At 40.8% G+C, this 20,475-nt stretch overlaps 1 protein-coding gene across 11 annotated transcripts in view; it reads left to right on the forward strand.

The window, feature by feature from the left end:
* Nucleotides 1-20,475, forward strand: part of KLF8 (KLF transcription factor 8) — a 381,472-nt gene that overhangs the window by 317,657 nt on the left and 43,340 nt on the right. For 2 of the 11 annotated variants that reach the window (XM_063803979.1, XM_063803976.1), the window contains exons 1-2: nt 4,708-4,853; nt 5,523-5,706. In XM_063803979.1, the coding sequence (XP_063660049.1) occupies nt 5,700-5,706 (7 nt within the window). In that variant the 5' untranslated portion in view covers nt 4,708-4,853; nt 5,523-5,699. Of the gene's footprint in view, nt 1-4,242; nt 4,389-4,699; nt 5,293-5,522; nt 5,707-20,475 lie in introns of those variants that run through there. The other 9 variants (XM_016943394.4, XM_009439159.4, XM_016943393.4 and 6 more) reach the window with 9 other exon arrangements.

The raw sequence follows: 20,475 nt of genomic DNA on the forward strand, positions 1-20,475 counted from the left end.
GCAAGTCTTTTTCTTGTATACACAATAGACTCTTGCCCTGACTCAGGAATATACACTCTGGGGACAAGGCCAAGGATGTTATCCCTTTTCTGCAGGTGCAGTTTTTCTGGTTTGACTTGATTGTTGATTATAAAGTCTCTTCCCTCTTCCCTCCTCCAATTTATGGGTGTGGTGGTATCTAGGGTCTAAAATGGAGTTAAAAACCCATACATACTCAACCCCCTAGCCCCAACACACACACACACACACACACACACACACACACACACCTACCTAGTCAAGCTCCTTGCTCATAAAGATAGCAGCCTGAGGCACAACTAAATTTATAGGACTCAGCAGGCCTGCTAGAGCTTGTCTGGGATGGTGCGGTGCCAGAATTTCAAACCCTGGCCACATGTTTCTGGCCCATTGGCCATTCCTAAACCAAATTTAATCATGCCTCTGAATGTCTCAAGCAAGCAGTTTAGTTGCTGATTTTTATAAACTGGTTTATTTATACATACAGTGGCAAGGGTTATGGGGAACACAGGAGCATATTCTCAATATCTATGACCAGAAAGAGACTCAACCTAAAGCTGGTAGTTTTCACAGTTGCCATTGCTATGAATATTAGTTAACCTTTATTGAGAGCTTTCTTTGTGCCAGGCACTGTGCTTTGTAGGCTATAATCTCATTGGCGGCCAATCTAGGTTTTGTGGGGCTGGAAGCTTATACCACTTTGGGGACCATCTTTAAGAAAAACACAATGTTTGATCCCTCCCGGAGTCTTGGAAAGGGGCGTAAAGCTTAAGCTTCATTAATTTTACTGTAAAGCCACCTCTGCATCTTATTTAATCTTTTTGACAATTCTGTGAAGTAATAAGATATCTTTAAAAGAAATAGGTGAGGAAATGTTTAGAGATGTGAAGGCACTTGCCCAGGGTTGCACAGTTTGCAATCTAAATCATTGTTTTATCCCCGCAATCTCCTTCCAGGCTTTCTTCTCTCAGCTAACTAGATTTCCTTCTCCAAAATATCTTTATCCTTTGCTGGCAGTAACCTTAGTGCTGTCCTCTGGGACATGTGAGGAACTTAACACTGGTTCAACATTAGCGGAGGGGCAAAAGGTCTCCTTCTAGCTGAGCTCGCAGAAGGAATATGCTCTCTGGGGAACTGTGGAATAAGAAGAAAAGTGGGTGAGGAGGACAATTTTGTTCCCACTAGGTCTGAACTATGCCCTGGTTTTAGCTACATTTTTGTTGTTCCACAAACAACAGTGATTTAATGAATGCAGATTTTTCTGTTTGTATATTGCTTGACTTCCCTTTCATTCCCCAGCCCAGCTTTACCCAGCTGAGGTCCTAACTCCCCTCCCATCTACCCACCCTTCCTCACTTTGCCCTATTCTGCCCCACCTTCCTGTCAGGCCCAGCTTCTCAAGCCTTCTTTTTTTTATTGTTGTTGTTCTACTGGGAGCAGAGAGGGTGGAGTCCTCTTACTGAGGCTTTTCCTCCTCCCTTCCCTCCAGCCCTCAGACTGGGCTCCACCCTGGTAGTTTGTCAGCTGGCTTTCAGGAGGAGGAGAAGCGGGATGATGAAGAGGAGAAAGAGAAGAAGGGAAGAACAGCATATGTGGGCCCAGAATCGTGTCTGCATATTTCTCAGCTGCTTTTCATTAGGTTCCACACTTAATTTAACACTCCTCATCTGATTACTTGGATATATAGAGGAAAGCACAGGCTGCTTCTTCAAGCAGTCTCCCTCACGCATAAGGTGGGATGGAAGGAGTTGAAAATATTGCAGGTTGCTATTTAGTTCATGTTTATTCTAGCCAGCTAAAGAAAGGAGAGCCTGAGGTGTTTCCTAGACGGACAGGGAAATTTATCAAAACTTCTAGTTCCCCATACCTGCTCCCTCACACCCTTTCATGTGACATAGACAACACCAACCACATGCTGATTATTTCTATGTGTCAAGAGTAAAAGAATATAAAGGCAAACTCCTGCCTTTGACATTAACTGTGGTCATGGGTTTCATAGTTCCCTGTGAACCATCTTTGGGTCCTAATTTGAGTGAGACAGAGGCCATCTCTAAAGGACTTGAAGGGGAAATGTGGACTAATAGGCTGTGTACGTACAGTGAAATTGAGGGTTCATCCACTGGAGCCTCTTAGAATGGATGTTCTCATTCCACCGCCCCCCAACACCTAGCATTGTTCTTGATAAAGCACAGGTGCTCAATACATTTTATTGACTGAATGGATGAAAGAACAGATGGGAAAGGATCTTGGGTTTGTTTTTCCAAGTTTCAATAACTTCAAGTTTTCCAAAAACTGAATTTGCCATCTAAGGTCTAAGTTTTCCCCACAAATAAAGTTGAGGCAGTATTTCTAAAACAAACAAAAAGCTAGAGCTTAAAATAATAAATTTGTCAACAATAAAGACTTTTAATAAAATATAAACTGTTACGCTATCTGTGTATGGATCGACCTTCTTGAAAAGCTATTTCAGACTGAAAAAGTAACTCGATGACCTTAAGGCACACCCACTGTATTCAGGGCTAGTAGTGGCTACTCTTTTCAAAATGTTACTTCAGCAATCTACTCATTTTCATCTGCACATCACAAAAATGCATTTATTATTGATATAAACTGCTTAATGTCTTTCACACACTTGAATCTAAGAGAAAACTTTTCAGCATTGCTCAAAACAGTGCTGTAGTGGTAAGAATCCTATATTGGATAATACTCCCCAAATTTTATACATTGAGAAACAAAGGCTCCAAGGAATAAAGTAAATTTTTTAAATGAAGGCATAGAGAGTTGTACACTTCTCTGTATGATTCCATCTCAATATATCTTACCTTGTAAGCTTGGCAGGGGTGCAGGTCGTGGTGAAGAGATATAGTGAGATAGAGAGTTATTTATGAAACCCCTACTACAGGGACATTCTTTTATGAAACAAATACATATGCATGTGTATTTATTTAACCTGTCACTAAGTTTCCACATCTGTAAAATGGGGATAGCAATGTCTACCCATAAGATTGTCAGAAGGATTCAATGAGTTAATATACATAAGAGGCTTACAACAGAGTTTAGTACATAGTTAATGCTCAATAACTATTATTATTGTTAATAATAATATAACTTGGCATCCAAGTTACAGAAATGAGATCGCCTGGTGCTTCAGCTCAAGGACTTTATAGTTTAGTAGGGGGAGGCAATTATACCAACAAATATGTGCCCCGAGGTAGAGAAGGGCACAGAGGAAGCAATGGTCAGTTTTGCCTGAAGAAATTAAGTAAGGAGGGGAGATGACCTTGAGTTAGTCCTTTCAAGAAAGTGGACAGATTCATTGGAAGGACATGCAAGAAAAAAAAAGGTGGACAGAGAGCTTAGTCTATTTCAGTCAGAGAAAGTAAAGCAACCCAAGGCATAGAGATTGGAAACAGCTTGGAATTCCCAGGGATTTGTAATCCAGGTAAAGCCCAGGAGAACAGCAAAATCTCTGCTGCTTGAGAGGTAGACAAAGGCCAGATCACAGCAGGTTAAAGGATGAGTTCCAGGGTGCTGCCTTGGATGTATGGTGGTGCCATTCAGGTAGTTGGTGAACTACAGGAGGAAGAACAGAGTGTTTTGGGGAAAGGAAGGTAGATGAGATGCACAGAAGACATTCAGGCAGAAATATCAACTAAGTAAGTAGACTTATGTGTTCGAAAGTACTGGGCTGAGGCCCTCCGTTTCCTTATTTTTTTTTAAATAAAGGGCACAGAGAATATAACAGTACCTAGTTCCCAGGGTTGTTATTGGGACTAAATGGGGAAATGTTGAATGTAAAAGCACCTGGCTCAGGGACTTGCCCATATTAGGTGCTGAATACATGGCAGATATTATTATTTCTCCTGTCTCTTTGCTCTTCCTCCCTCTGCTTTGTTTCTTGTCTCTCTTCTTTTTCCTCCTCTTTAAAAGAATTGTGGTAGGGAAGAGGCACTGAAAATGGGCTGTGGTTGCTTGTGACTTCCTGGCCTCCCATTAAAATGAGCTAGAGAGAGACTTTCAGGCAAGCGTAAAGAAATCCTGGAAACATGGCTCCTATCCTGTGGATTCAGCTTTACGGGGATCTTCGCCAATGCCTGGCTGAGAGGCGGTCTCAGGGGGTTGAGAACTCTATTCTTAGAGGTCTGGTATCTGGGAGACTGAGAAAGCCTTTCTTAAGTCTCCCTGCTGGGCCACGCTGTATTCACAGATCATCTTCAACTCCTTCTTCTTCCCCACCTACTCCTTCGCCCTCACCTCCTTGGCTTATCTCTTGCTAGAAAATGCACCAAGCTCCAATCTCCGTTCCTTTTAGCTTCCTCCCTGAGAAGACACTGTGACCTCGCTGTCCTTGTTCGTGTTACCATGGAGAGGTAGGAGGATAAATATCGCTTCCAGTTGTCAGCTTTTTTGTTTTCTCCTTTCCCTCTTAGACAGCCCCCAGCCCCAATCCCAGTACCCGTTTCACCACCCTCCCCTGGAGAATTAGCATAACCGGAGTAAATAGGTAATCAAGCAGTGTGCTTGCAAGCCTTAATTTTGGGACAGATAAGGAAGTGAAATTGATTGGAATTATACCTGCCGCTGCTGGAGGCTGAGGGAGGCGGCCGCCGGAGGCGAGGCCAGCTCTGTCGGCCCAGGGCCCCGCCCCACCCCCTCCTTCCTCCCTCCTCCTTCTCAGCCCCACCCTTCTCCACCTCCTCCCACTTTGCACTCTCCTCTAGCGGCCGCCTGTCCTTTTTAAGGAACTCCACCCTAGGTGGAGTCCTCACGATAGTCACACCTCTCCTTTGGGCCTAGCAGGGCCAGAGAAAGACGGAATCACTCTACCCACTCAGGTTGCCCAGAGAGCACTTTAGGTTCTGACTCGCGTGGGGCGCGAGGTACCCCGTGGGGCAGCTAGGTGCCTCCAAGAAACCCCGCCCCAGAGGACCCGCACGAGTTGCTGCCATTTTTCGCTGAAGCCCCTGCCCTGGGGCTGGTGTTCTTCTCTATGATTCTACCAATCGTCGGCATTTTTTTCCTCCCTTCTTTCTTTTTAGGAAGGCGCTGGGGTGTGCGGCGGCAACGGCGGCGGTGAAGGGATCCTCTTGTGGTATCTCCTCGTGGGTTCCTGTCTTGAAGGATTTCTTCTCCGCCTCAACTTTGTGTTCAAGTAGCGCTTTGGGGGTTGGGTTGGTTTTCATAGCCCCCACCCCCGGCCCTCTCCTTTTAAAGGGTGTGTGGAGTTCAGAGGATGGGTGGAGAGCGGGCTTGGCCGGAACTGAATTGGTGGAGGTAAAAGGGGAACGGAGGACCTTAAGCTCTGGCCACTTCGGCCCAGCGAACCCACTTTATTTTTGTCCAAGGAAAAGCTGCAGGGGGGAGGATTCTTTTTAGGAAGTCTACTCTGCCGGCCCCTGATTTTTGGGTTGGATGCTTGAGAGCTTTGTTTCCCTTGTTCCGAGAGTGGCCCAGCTGGCTCTGAATCGACTCCCTCCCCTTTCGACCCCCTCCTCATTTTCCAGCCCGGAGAAATAGGGGAGTGGGGGCCCAAGAACGAGAAGACGAGAACGCGTCGCCCTGCGCTATGTCAGAATGGGGCGGGTGTGAGGGGAACAGCTCTCCTGCGATCAGCTCAGGAGTATGAGCCTCCCGGAGGACGGCATGAGTTCTGGACACTTCAGGAGTCCTCAGCTAGTGACATGGTCGGTAAGTGACTCTGGGACTAATACCCACCCACTCCCACCTCTTTCGTCTAGATTCTATCCCCCTCCCAGTCCCCCTGCTCCCCCCACACACCCCACTTGGGGTTTCAGCAGTGGGGGCGGGAGCGGAAGGTTAAGAACACTATGTGGAATCAAATGAAACTCAAGGGAAAATGACTTTGCTAAAGGGCTGGGCAAAGAAAGGCCAAGAAGGAGAGGAGAGAGCTTGGTGGAAGAAGTGAAAGGGGGCAAGAATGGATGGATTTGTCTAGTCTAGTCTCCCCTGGCTCGGCACTCCCAATACTCCTTAAGCGGTAAGGATTGTCTTTGACTTAACCCCACACAGCCAAAGTCACAACCAGAGAGAACAGGATTCACAAGGCCAAAGCTCCCAGGTAACCCCCTGAAGCCATAGCGGGTACCTAGAGAAGCTTCTGAAAAGAAGGAGGAGGGGACAGTGGTTTAAGGTGCAAAGTTAGGCTATTGGAGGCACAGAGTGAGGCCTGGAAGCAGCTGCGGGGGAGGAGCTGCTTTGGGCGTGCCAGCTCTTTAAGGAGGGGCTGAGCTTGGTTGGAGAAGGAAGCCAGAGCCTAGGCTCTGCTCCGGCCCTTTAAGACGTGGCCAAGGCAGTTGGTTCGTCTGTGTAGGTGGAAGACTGATTGGGCCGAGTTGCTGTGATTGCTGAAGTGAATCCATTTGTTTAGCCACTTGGCGGAGCTGTCTTTTTGTGGGCTTTTTTTTTTAACCCTAAGAATTTGGGAAAAAATAAATCACATCCAAACAGGTGGCCAAAGGCACGATGTCTTATTTCTTTTGGTAATATCTTCATCGTGAAGAAACGCATTTATTAAGCACCTGTCACCCAGTGTGGTAATAATTGAGCAAAAAGAATAATCTTTAAATTTGGATTTGAAACTGATGGAGATTGCCATGGTTTGGGGTAATCTGCTTTGAATCCCTAGTATCACCACTTATTAGCTGCATCACCCTGGGCCTTGCTTTTCTCTTCCATAGAATGCAGATTAATAATTCTATCTCAGTAGATACTCGGGTGGATGAAATATCTTGTGTATGTGGCAGAGGCTGCCACTTGTATCTTAGTTCAACTTCCCTTTTCTACTCAGTTTGGAACTATTTTTCTGGACCACTGCTGATAAAATTAGTGTTTTTCTGTCCTTAAAACACCTTCCAGATGTGGTAAAAGGAAACTTAGGAAGACTGAATTAGTTTGTCCAAAGGCTGAGGCTAGAACACAGGTTTTATTTGCTTCTGATTTAACATTGTTTCCACCAGACTTCATCACTTCTGAAAGAAAGGGCTACTAGCCTGCCTTTTCTCTCATTCTTTGGGCAACTTAACCAGAATGATATAACCAACAGGACTTTTGGACAACAGAAACAAGTGATAGGTAAATGACCTCATCCCATTCTTCAGAGTTATGGGGAAGCCCTTGAGAGTTGTTGACCTTTGGTGACTGCTGGGGACACAGAGAATTGCTGTGGAGCAATTGCTGGGGAGCAATGTCTTCAGGTAAGCCTGGAGGGCAGACAGGCAGAAAACATAGGAAGAGTAGAAATAATAACCTCAAAAGTAAAAATGACAGGTGCATCTATGTAGTCCACCCTCAAGACCAACTTACTTAATGGCTGTACCTTCAGAGCCCTCAGGAGCTATACATCCCTCTTGTTTAGACTTTTCAGGGCACATTGGAAATTGGGAAAAAAATAACCATGTAGCAGACTACCATCACCACTCTCATTGTTCTAATACATGCATTTCTGAGATGGGGTTCTCATTGGCTAAGTGAATTCCAATAACCAAAGTAGCAAACAGAGCCTAGTCATTTTTGATCTTGCCAGATTGTCTGTGCCTGGTGCGGTGGGGGCTGTAGATGATCTTCTAAGATCTAGCTTTACAATGCCATGATTTTGTGAATGAAGGAAAACTTGATTAGGATGATTGACATAGATGATCATCTAGTATGATTACCATCTTATTGTTAAGTAGAGTATGAATAAGGGAATAACATTGTAGTATTGGGCTCATTTGTTTATTCAAAGACAGTGTGAGATCATGTTTGGTATTCTTCCTGATTTTTTTTTTTTTTTTGACACGGTGTTTCGCCCTTGTTGCCCAGGCTGGAGTGCAATGGCGTGATCTCGGCTTGCCGCAACCTTCGCCTCCCAGGTTCAAGTGATTCTCCTGCCTCAGCCTCCTGAGTAGCTGGGATTACAGGCATGCACCACCACACCTGGCTAATTTTGTATTTTTAGTGGAGACGGGGTTTCTCCATGTTGGTCAGGCTGGTCTCGAACTCCCAACCTCAGGTGATCCATCCACCTCAGCCTCCCAAAGTGCTGGGATTACAGGCATGAGCCACGTGCCCGACCTCTTCCTGATTTTTATATGCTAATGTTTACTATCCTCAACTGAGTTTCATCATTTAGCCTCAGTTTCCTCATCTCTAAAATGACATGATAATTTGTGATTATAAATAATGTAAGTAAAGCATTGAACTCAGTGCCTGATATCTAATATGTTTCATAAGTTGCGGTCTCATCATTTTTGTTATTTAAAAAATTTTGTTTTATTTAAATGCTGCTGTGTGTTTGCAGAAGTGGAACGTAGATTAGTGGACAGGAAGCTGGATTTAAATATATGAAAGATGCTAGATGTTCTGTATAATATACTAAAAGATGTTATTTGTGTATTTAGACAAAATAGATGTGATGTGGGCAAACTAAGCTCTAGGATTATTAAGGAGCAATAACCTAACTCAAGAGCCCAATCCAGATATTTCAAATCACTAGCAATTTGACATTTTGTTGTAACCTCACACTCACCATCATCACCTCTGGACTCTTCACTCATTCCTCATTCAAGACTCTTCCTTTCACTTCCCTGGTTCTGCAACTTACTATGACCATGGTAATGGTGAACTTATTTAAACTCTGTACTTTAGTTGTCCCATCTGTGCATTGGGGATAATAATAGACACTACCTCATAAGGTTGCTGTGAGGAATAAGTGTGTTAATTTTGTAAACACTTAGAAGGCGGCATGAAAGTGAAGCAGTGGGAAAATGTAGCTGTTGTGGTACTCATGTCCCTTTCCCCTCTTCCTCATTTTCTCATTTAATTAGATGCCAATGGCTGTTGTATTTTTTCCCCTTTGTATCTGGTATCTGTTTCTTTATTATTATTCTAACTGCCACCACCTTAATTTAGGCGAGAGGTGCAAACAATTAGCCTACAGACCAACTAAAGCTCACACGTGTTTTGTTTTCCCTAAAATTTAAAAACTTTCAACTAAAACATGCATTTTCAATTGGTAATGCATTCCGCGTGGCTCAAAATTCAGTATTTACTAAAGGGTGCATGGTGAAAAAAGTCTCCCTCCTATTCCTGTTCTCTAGCCACCCATTTTGCCTCGCTGGAGGCAACTAATGTTATCTATTTATTAGGAATCTCTCCAGGGATATTTAGTGTATATCAAGCAATGAGTGTGTGTGTGTGTGTGTGTGTGTGTGTGTGTGTGTGTGAATAACATTGTAGTATTGGGCTCATTTGTTTACTCAAAGATAATGTGAAATCATGTTTGGTTTTCTATAGATAGATAGATGGATATATATATATATATATGGTTCAGTATCTTCTGATTATTCAAAAGAAACTGGAATTCTAGGAATTTAAGTGAAATCTGATTTTGAAATACTGGTTATCAATCAACTTTTAAAAGTGTGGGACTAGGCAACTTGACATACTGACACGAACTGAATTGTGACCCCCCCCATCCCCCCCCAAAAAATTCATACATTGAAGACCTAATACCTAAGCTTGTGACTGTATTTGGAGATAGGGCCTTTAGGAAAGAAATTAAGGTTAGATGAGCTCATATTATATATAATACATATATAATATTAGTATATATGTAAGTACCACAACAACTATATTTTCTCACTGCTTACTTCACTTTCATGCCTTCTTCTAAGTGTTTACAAAATTAACACACTTATTCTTCACTGCAACCTTATGAGGTAGTTTCTATTATATATATGTGTGTGTGTGTGTGTGTGTATATATATATCCCCTTCACCTTTTACACACAGATAGTAACACATTCTGCATATTGTTCTCTACAACTTGCTTGTCTACTTAAAAATATACTTTGGAGATATTTTCATATATGCACATTTTTTAAATGCCTCATTCTTTTTTATGACTGCATAGGTTTTTACTATATGCATGAGCCACAAATTTTTAAACAGTTTTCTGTTGATTGATCTTTAAGTTATTTCCAAACTTTTGCAGTGTTATTTGTAATAACAATAAAAACTTTTGTAAGCAGTGCATTAGAGAGCTCAGGCTGCCATAACAAAATACCATTGACTGAGTGGCTTAAACAACAGAAATGTATTTTCTCACAGTTCTGGAGGCTGGAAGTCCATGATCAGGGTGCCAACATGGTCAGATTTTCATGAGGACTCTCTTTCTGACCTGTAGAAGGCCACCTTTTCACTTTGTACTCATGTGACCTTTGTACAAATGGGAGGAGAAAGAGTGAATTCTCTCTGGTGTGTCTTCTTAGAAAGACACTAATCCTATCAGATCAGAACCTCACCTTTATGAGCTCATTTAACCTTAATTTCTTTCCTAAAGGCCCTATCTTCAAATATAGTCACTAGGTTAGGTCTTCTACCTATTAATTTTTTTTTGGTGAGTGGACACAATACAAGTCAGTTCATAGCAGTGGGTCAAATTGCCTAGTCCCACACTTTTAAAAGTTGGTTGATTGCCAATATTTCAAAATCAGATTTCCCTTAAAATTCTAGAATTCTAGGCCGGGCGCAGTGGCTCACGCCTGTAATCCCAGGACTTTGGGAGGCCAAAGCAGGAGGATCACCTGTCAGCAGTTCGAAACCAGCTTGACCAACATGGTAAAACCCCATCTATATTAAAAATACAAAATTAGCCGGGCGTGGTGGCGCATGCCTGTAATCCCAGCTACTCAGGAACCTGAGACAGGAGAATCGATTGGACCTGGGAGGCGGAGGTTGCAGTGAGCCGAGATCACACCATTGCACTCCAGCTTGGGCAACAAGAGTGAAACTCCGTCTCAAAAGAAAACAAAAATTCTTCAATTCCAGTTTCTTTTGACTAATCAGAAGATACTGAACCAGCATTCTCTCTTGACAATAATTGCCTAGAGTTGATGAGCCTCTCCCTCCCTCCCCTTTAAAACAGTACTTGTATTTTTTGTTCACCACATTACTCATCTGGCCTAGGTGGCCTTAACCTGTCTGACCCCTAGTCTAGATATTGAGATTATGGCACCTATGTAAGCTCTTACCTCAGTACTCATAGAATATTCCAATAGCTTCTAGTTCTACTTTGATTCTTTCTGCCCTCTCTACTCTGAGGACCACTGCAAGGATATATTCCTTAAAACACTTTTAAAAATTATGTTACTCTCCTTCACTCCACAGTCATTTACTGGGTGTCTACAAAGTTGGAAGCATCATGCTAGAAGCTGAGGTGATAATGGTAAACTTATCACTTTAGGTTAGGTAAACTATCAGTTTAGGTGGGACCCTTGCCTTCATGGAGTATGCAGTTTACTTTTCCTCTCATCTGGATTTCCTTTCTGTTTCTTCTTGACTGTCGTAGTTCTTCAAAGCCCACCTCAAAGCAAACCATTTATTTGAAATTTTCTCTGACTATTCCATTCTCAGTAATCTCCTCCTCTCCTAATTATTGCTCATAGCCTCAAATCATAATCCAGCAATGCAGCATCTATTATCTTGTAATATTTGATTGCTATTATTTTATGCATAATTGTTTCTCATCACACGGACCTGGGATCTCAAACTTAAATCGCCAGGGCCCAGTAAAATGAGAAAAGCATGCCCTGTCTAAAGGGGACAGCTGTTGATCATCTCCAGCTAATTTTTCCCTTGTGCCAATGTACACTCTGTATTATATAATCTCTCAGCTTTTTTAGAAAAGCAAGAAATAGGATTTTTTTCTTAAAACATGAAATCTGCATTTGAAAGGTTGTTAGATGTTTCTGTTTTAATCTTTAACATCACTATGAGAACCAGGCCAACATCTGCAGTGGGCTGCCAGTTTTCTCTATCTGACCTAGACTGCAAATTTACTGAGGATAGAGGCCAGAGACCATGAAGTTTTCTTCCTTCTGGTATTACCTCCTCCCTCCTTCCCACATAATATCTACTACAGTGTTGACTATTTAGTAGGTTCTTGGTAGAGACTTGATTATCATCAGAAAGTTCCCCTTTAAGTTAACGACGATGTCCTGTAAATGACATAGTAGTTCTACTTTCTCCAAATACCTAAATGTGCCTTTGAAGACAATTATCAGGCCAGCTTTCTTTTTCCCTGTCCCCCTTTTTGCCAGATGTAATCATCTACATTTCTTGATCTAGCTCCATTTTGTTTTCTTTTAAAAAAATTGGTTATTTCTCTAGTTTCTTTCATTTTTTTCTGCATTTCTCTTCTATTTGCCATTTTCTTGAAATATTGTACATCACAAATAAAGTACAGTATCTTCAGAAAGGTCTACATGATGCTGAGCATATATTTAACTTTGATTATTTGGAGCTAATTATTCCATCTCTTGTTTCTTCCTATACGTTCAATGATGCGGTTGTTTCATCTTCAGTTAGAATGGGCGGGGATGTGATGTGAATATATTTATTTCTTGTTTGTTAAACTAGTTCTGATAAATATACATAACAGTTGGTGCTAAAAGAATAATAACATACTTATTCCTTAATTTTGTAGCTAGATCCTAGAATAGATGTGTAGCATTGAATTGGCTACTGCATTAACCTCACTTTCTGGAGCTCTACAAACTGAAATGGTCCAAGACTCTTCTAGGATGCCTTGTCTTGGTGCTCCTGAGCCACTGCTCAGGCAGTGAGTAGAAAAGTTATTCAAGAGCCAAGGTCTCTTCCCTTAAGTACCTGTTGCACAAAACATGGATGAGGACCAATTGTATTGTTACAAATTATTTGTGGTTGCCACACTACCACCATGTTTAATTTATTGGAGGAGATTGTTGCATGAAATAAAGGTATGAAGTAATGAAGAGGATCACATGAGATGTTACATAATGATTCAGAGCAATGAGTTTTTGCTGCTGTGGCTCTTTGTCCCTTAGTGCCATGCTGGAGTTGTAATTCCTAGAGGTTTTGTTTTATAATTAACATAATAATTAGTGGGAATCTTTTAATACTCTGTACATATATTCAATATTAGAGTTTGCTGCAAAGATATAAAAACACCTTCATTATTATTATTTTCAACTCTAACAAACTATTTCAAAGTACAGGGTAGTAGCAAGTACTTTAAGGAAAAAAAAAGAGCTTTGGTATCAAACATCATACCTGGATTCCAATCCCAGCTCAATAATTTACCAGTTTATGTGACCTTGGGATTATTTAATCCCATTGACTCTATTTCTTCATGTGTATAGTGGGATCAACAGTAATACCTACCTCACAGGGCAATTGTGAAAATTAAATATGTCCCATTAGAAATGCCATGAAGTGTGGCACACGTTTACCTATGTAACAAACCTGCACGTCCTGCACATGTACCTCAGAACTTTAAAATTAAAAAAAGAAATGCCATGAAATGATATATCTGGGATTTGCATAAAAATATACATTGAGGTAGGGGGAGTGGGTTGAGGTACAGATGAAACAAGGTTTACCATTAGCTGAAAATCATTGAATCTGAGAGTAGGTGCATGGGGTTTTTGTCTACTTTTGTATGCATTTAAAATCACCCATAATTTTTTTTTGAGATGGAGCCTCGCTCTTTCATGCAGAGTGGAGTGCAATGGCATGATCTCAGTTCACTGCAACTTCCACCTCCTGAGTTAAAGTGACTCGTGCCTCAGCCTACCAAGTGGCTGGGACTACAGGCATGTGCCACCACACCTGGCTAATTTTTGTGTTTTTTAGTAGAGATGGCGTTTCACCATGTTGTTCAGGCTGGTCTCAAACTCCTGACTTCAAGTGATCCACCCGCCTTGGCCTCCCAAAGTGCTGGGACTACAGGCATGAGCCACCGCACCCAGTCATTCATAGTAATTTTTTAAATGCCATTGGAATGAGACTCAAGTTTACCTGATGGTTTGTAGAAAACTTAATCCTTCTTGACATCAATCTCACAGGTTAAGCAGAAACCTGAGATGATTATTATGGATTTTCCATCTATGTCCTTGTAATAAAATCATATATCATAGAATGTTATAAACTGGAAGGGATCTGAAAAGGACTAAGTAGTTTACTCAAAATGACACTGCTAGACAACAGTGAAGCCTGATCTAGAATACAAGTCTCCCAGATCCTAGTTAAATGATTTTCCCATTGTTTCACATGGCCTTCTTTAATAGTAAGAGTTTTATCTGCTTATTGCATATAAGATTAATTATTGCTTAAACATAAATATATTTGTTCAATGGAGATTCAAGGCAAGGGGACTGGTTCTAGGCATCTGAGATTATGTTTCTATAATACCTTTAAATCTGTTTTGTCAATTGATTCTTACAAGTATCTTGTGAGGTGAATGAGGAGTTATTTCCACTTTCTACATAAAGTGATGAGACTTGCTTAAGGTCACACAACAATTTACTGATTAAACTAGAACTAAAATGCAGGCCTGGAGTTTATTGAGCTTCATCTCCACTTGTATTTCCAGTTTTAGACTTTTATCATAATTCCTCTTAGCTTTCATCTTTTTCCAGAATGAGGAATCTTAATCTCTAGCACATTCCAAGGTAATTTTTCATTCTGGCATATTTATTTTCTTTTTGTGGAAAAGAAAATGTAGCTTAACATCAGCGTCTGAGAGAAGCGCAACTGGCTGAAAGCACTGGAGGCTATGCAGGTGATATTGTAGAACATGAACTCATGGGAGAATGGAGATAAAGATATCAAAAATCATACATAAGTTTGTTACTGGAAATGGTTTACATCTTAAGTATGTGACCGTATTTATGTACTTTTAAAATTTTTCTGACAGAAGTAATCCTAAAAACTTATACGGCTATTTTATCTTTACATCTTATAAGATATTTTTACATGTGTTATCATGATTGGTCTTCATAACAGCCAGAGTGGGGAGGGCTACACTGGTGTATTCCCATTTTTCAAAGGAGAAAACAGACATAGAAAGGTCAAATGACTTGCCCAAAGTTATAAATCTCTTTTCTGGTATTTCTTATCACATTATATTTTCAATACCTTATATGACTTCACTACTTCAAGTTTAGCTGGCTGTTGTAGTAATTATGTAATACTAGATTTCAGTCTTTCTGTCACTGTCATTCATACATGTTATGTGCTGCCAGCCTTCATTTATTTTTGTGGCAATATGTTTTCTCCTCTTAAATTCTGTTCTTTTTAACATCCTAGTTTGCCCCCACTTCCTTTTCTCTCATTCCAGGTAAGCTAAGCAGGAAAACTACAGGGGTTTTCTGGTTTGTTTGTTTTTTCTTTCTGGTGGAAAGATACACGTAAATTTAGAATTAGTCAGCTGGACTCAGTTTAGATGATCCCAATTTTGTTGGCAACATCTAAAGCATTGTAATCAGGAGCCAGTCGAACATATGCCTTCTTCTCTCCATCAGGTCAAATCAGGGTGTTGATTTGCCACATCAGTATCATAGAGCTTCTTCACAGCCTGTTTGATCTGGTGCTTGTTGGCTTTAACATCCACAATGAACACAAGTGTGCTGTTGTCTCCTATCTTCTTCATGGCCGACACAGTGGTCAGCGGAAACTTGGTGATAGCATAGTAGTCAAGCTTGTTTCTCCTGGGGGCACTCCTCCGAGGATATTTGGGCTGCCTACAGAGTCGCAGTGACTTGGGCCGCTGGAAGGTGAGGGGTGTGTGGATCTTCTTTTTTGTGTGTGTGGTTGTGGACACCTTTCAACACTGTCTTCTTGGCCTTCAAAGCCTTTGCTTTGGCTTTGACTTTAGGAGGGGCAGGAGCTTCCTTCTTCCCTTTCCGCGCCATCTTATCGGGGTTTGCTGTTTTACAGCTACTTCTGAGTACCTGCTGTGGTGGTGGTTCTTATAATTTAGACTGGGTACCTCAAGTCACTCTCCAGCTTTTGTGTATGTTGAAACTCTTGCTTTTTTTTTTTTTTTTTGAGACGGAGTCTCACTCTGTCTCCCAGGCTAGAGTGCAGTGGTGCGACCTCAGGTCACTGCAACCTCCCCATCTCCTGTGAAGCGATTCTCTTGCCTCAGCCTCCCAAGTAGCTGGGATTGCAGGCATGCACCACCACTCCCAGCTAATTTTTATATTTTCAGTAGAGACAGGGTTTCACCATGTTGGCCAGGATGGTCTCGATCTCCTGACCTCATGATCCGCCTGCCACGGCCTCCAAAAGTGCTAGGATAACAGGCATGAGCCACCACGCCCGGCCCAAAACTCTTGAATAGAAAAGTCATACAGAGCTGCCTGCTGAGGTGCTACAACTGGAAGGTGAGGTTGAGTTTTCCAATGGTGACAGGTGTGAGCCTGTTTGGGGGAAATGAGAGAAATTGGAGGCTTTTGCAATCTCCCTTTATTAAGTAGTTGGTTTATAGCAACCATTTATTCTCTGCTATGGAATCTGCTTAAAACAGAAGCTGGAAGATCCTACTGGTACCCAGGTAATTTCATTATAGCTGCTTTATGTCTCCAGACTACTGAGGTTTAAATCTCCTCTCTGCTGTTTACTAACTTGGTGATTTGGTGGTAAGCAACTTCATCTCTCTGTGCCTTAGTTTCCTCATTTTTAAATTTCATTCAATTCAATTTAATTTTTATTTTCTGTTTTTGAAACAGGGTCTGTCTGCACCCAGGCTAGACTGTGGTGGCACAATCATAGCTCACTGTAGCCTCTACCTTCTGGTCTCATGTGATCCTCTTGCCTCAGCCTCACACAACAACATGCCTGGCTAATTTTTAAATTTTTGGTAGAGATGGGGTCTCACTATGTTGCCCAGGCTGTTCTCAAACTCCTGAGCTCAAGTGATCCTCCCGCCTTGGCCTCCCAAAGTGCTGGAACTACAAGCATGAGCCACTGTGCCAGGCCCACTTTCTTCCTTTTTAAAATGAGGAAATAATGGTGCCTACCACTAGGGTTGTAAGGATTAAATGAAGATATCTATAGATAGATAAATAGATATAAACAGAACAGTGTCTGACACAAAGTAAGCACTCAATGAATGTCGGCTGTTATAGTTCTTTTTATCACCATTCCATTATTAATGTCATGCTGCAGAGATATCCTGAAGGCTTTCCCAAAGGCCCATTGCAACACTACTCTTAATTCCTCTGGAAGATGTGCAATAAAATTGTCTGAAAATAAATGTGTACTGTAGTCTTTCTCAAAACCCTTAAGCATTGATTTTTATTTTTAAATAGTTCCAGTACTTCTTATAGGTTAGAGGCCAAAGATGAATGATATCTGCTTAAGATCTTCCTAAGTGATTAGTTGTGTTGTCCTTAAATGTGTTCTTCTTTTAGCAGACAGTTTTTCAGAAAGAAGGTGCTCACCAGATTTGAGGTATTAGAAAATGGTTGGGGAGCACTATAATTTGAGTCAGAGGACTAAAGTTTCAGTTCTGATTCTAGCACTTCTAAACTATGTGATGTCAGGCCTCCAAATTTATTATGTGTGAAATGGAAATTATATGAAAGCTGTGTATTTCCTTACTGTAAAGCTATGTTGATGTATATAAGACATTATTTGAATTGTCCAAATGCTGTATCCTGTCAAAGCACAAGGTCCTTTCTTAGGCCTGAGTCAGGGTTTCCAGTGCTCTGCTTTCTTTTTAGTTGTAGGTTCTAATGACTCTGCTTTGCACCCCTCCTTACTTTATCTCTTCTTGTACCCCTTGTCACTTTATCTCTAGGCATTTTTCCCTTCCAGGGTTGGCCAAAGGATGGGATGTTTTCTTCTTAGCCAGCACCTGCTCCAGTTCCTTGAAGGCACTGTTCACTTTTGTAAGACAAGCTGATCATTATAGGAAATGCCACTTTTGTATAATATAAACTTGGGGACATGACAAAAGTTACATAATTTTATCAAACTCCTGTAGTCACAGTACCTGGAATGTGGTTTGTGATGTCCTGCATATATGAGACATTGACCCACTGGCGATGGGACTCAATCTTCTTCCCTATTTCTTCCTCCTCTGTTTCCTTCTATAGGACCTATGCCCTTAGGAGAAGGACCAGAAAGTCCAGCTTGTAGACACAAAGGCTTGAAGAGCCAATCCAAGCAGAATAATGGTTATTACCTCAAGTTGGTAATTTGCATTTCTGGTGTCCTCCTGCCTGAGTGATTCACATCTCAATGGCCCAGGCCATATATACTATAACCCCCTTTTGTATATTTCCTTACCACTTCCTTGACAGCTTTTGTGCAGCTGTCTGGTCTCTCTTAGACACTTAGAGCAGAAATTCCAACTCTAGAGAAGAGCAAGAGGCTCATAAATCCCTCTTAAAAAAAAAACAGAGCCTTCTTTAAGACCTTCTGTGGGCCTTAATTTTCTTCAGTTTTCAATTTTGCCTGGGTAAATATTTTTTAAAATTAAATTTAAAAAAGGAGGTTATATAACTTCCCAGTATCTTTCCTTATAGTCATTCCTACCAATATTTAGAAGGTTGACCAGGATTACCTAATGGCTATTCCATTTGGCTGTTTTCTGGGTGAGGGCACTAACCAGAAATGGCTGAGACATTATTAATTGTCAGCTCTCCCTCTTATACTATTTTACTAAAATATTTGTGATATAGGAGGGCCAAGAAGTATTTTTCAGGCTCCTTGATTGTTGCTATTAAAGCTTTTGAGGATGGGCAGTTATAGTTCTGGATATGGCTCTATCTTTCCTCATTTCACTGATCATTCATTCCTTTATTCACTGGACATTAGTACATAGTGTATAGGAGATGCTCTGCTAAAAGATAGGGATACAAAAAAAGGAACAAGACTAGGTAACTATTGAAGGGCTCACCTGGTGGTGAAGGAAACAGACAGTTCCTCTTTGTGCCAGGTACTGTTGTAAATACTTGAACATATATCAACTTGATACATCCTCATAGTAACTCTGTGACCTGGTACTATAATTATTCCCATTTTACAGATGAGAAAACAGACACAGGAGGCTGGAAAAACTTTGCCCAACTTCTTACTGTTAAGAAGTCACAGAATCAGAATGTGATTCTAGGCACTCACTCCAGAGCCCACATGTTTTACTACACTTTGAGAGCAATGTGGAGTATTGACCAGAAGGGGAAGGAAGTGACTATGAAATGATGAAGGGCTAGATTTAAGAGATATATCTGCAGGAGAATTATTATAGCTGATAACCAACTGGCTGAAGATAGGGAGAGAAGAGTCAAAGGTGGCTGACCCCTAGGTTTTTAGACTGATAGACTGGGTTTATGGTGGTGCTAGAAATTAAGATTAGAAATATAAGAGGTGGAGCAGGTTTGTGAACTCATGGGGTATAAAAGTCCTATTTGATACACAGGACAGATTCTTTGGGCCAGAGTTCAAGATTCTGATAATCAACAATAATAATGGTGGTGATAATAGCTAACTGAGAGTGTTCTATATGCCAGGATTTGTTTTAAGTGTATTTACATGTACAGTTATTCATCCCTTAATGAAGGGGATATGTTCTGCAAAATACATCCTTAGACAATTTTTACACTGTGTGAATATCATAGAATGTACTAACATAAACCTAGATGGTATAATCTACTACAACCTAGGCTATATGGTATAGCTTATTGCTCCTAGGCTACAAACTTCTATAGCATGTTACTGTACTGGACACTGTAGGCAGTTGTAGCATAATGGTGTATATTTGTGTATCTAAACATAGAAAAGGCACAGTTAAAATATGGCATAAAAGATTTTAAAATGGTGTACCTGAACACCACTTAACATGAAGGAAACTTGCAGAACTAGAAGTTGCTCTGAGTAAGTCACTTAGTGAGTAGCGAGTGAATGTTAAGGCCTAGGACATTACTGTACCTTACTTTAGACTTTTTAAACAGTGTACACTAGGCTACACTAAATTTATAAACAATTTTTTCTTATAAATTAACCTTAGCTTACTATAACTTTTTTAGCTTAAAACACAAATCCTGTACAGCTGTACAAAAATATTTTATTTCTTTGTATTCTTATTTTATAAGCTTTTTTCTATTGTTAATTTTTTTTTTTTTTGCTTTTTACAAGTTTTTGTTAAAAACTAAGACACAAAGACACATCAGCCTAGGCCTATGAGGGTCAAGATCATCAATATCACTGTCTTCTACCTTATATCTTGTCCCACTGGAAGGTCTTCAGGGGTAATAACATGCATGGAGCTGCCGTCTGGTATGACAACAATACCTTCTTCTGGGATACCTCCTGAAAGACCTGCCTGAGAATGTTTTATAATTAACTTTTTTTTAGTAAGTAGAAGGAGTACACTCTAAAATGATGATAGAATGTATAGTGTAGTAAATACAGAAAACAATAACATAGTCATTTATTATCATTGTTAAGTATTACATACTGTATATAATTATATTGACTGACAGCACAGTCGATTTGTTTACACCAGCATCACCACAAATAAATGAGTAATGCTTTGCACTGTGACATTACAGCAGGTATGATATCACTAGGTGATAGGAATTTTTTAGCTCTGTTATAATTGTATAGAATCATTGTCGTATCTATGAGA

The sequence above is a fragment of the Pan troglodytes genome, chromosome X (assembly GCF_028858775.2).
Source record: "Pan troglodytes isolate AG18354 chromosome X, NHGRI_mPanTro3-v2.0_pri, whole genome shotgun sequence".
NCBI classification, from domain to species: Eukaryota; Metazoa; Chordata; class Mammalia; order Primates; family Hominidae; genus Pan; species Pan troglodytes.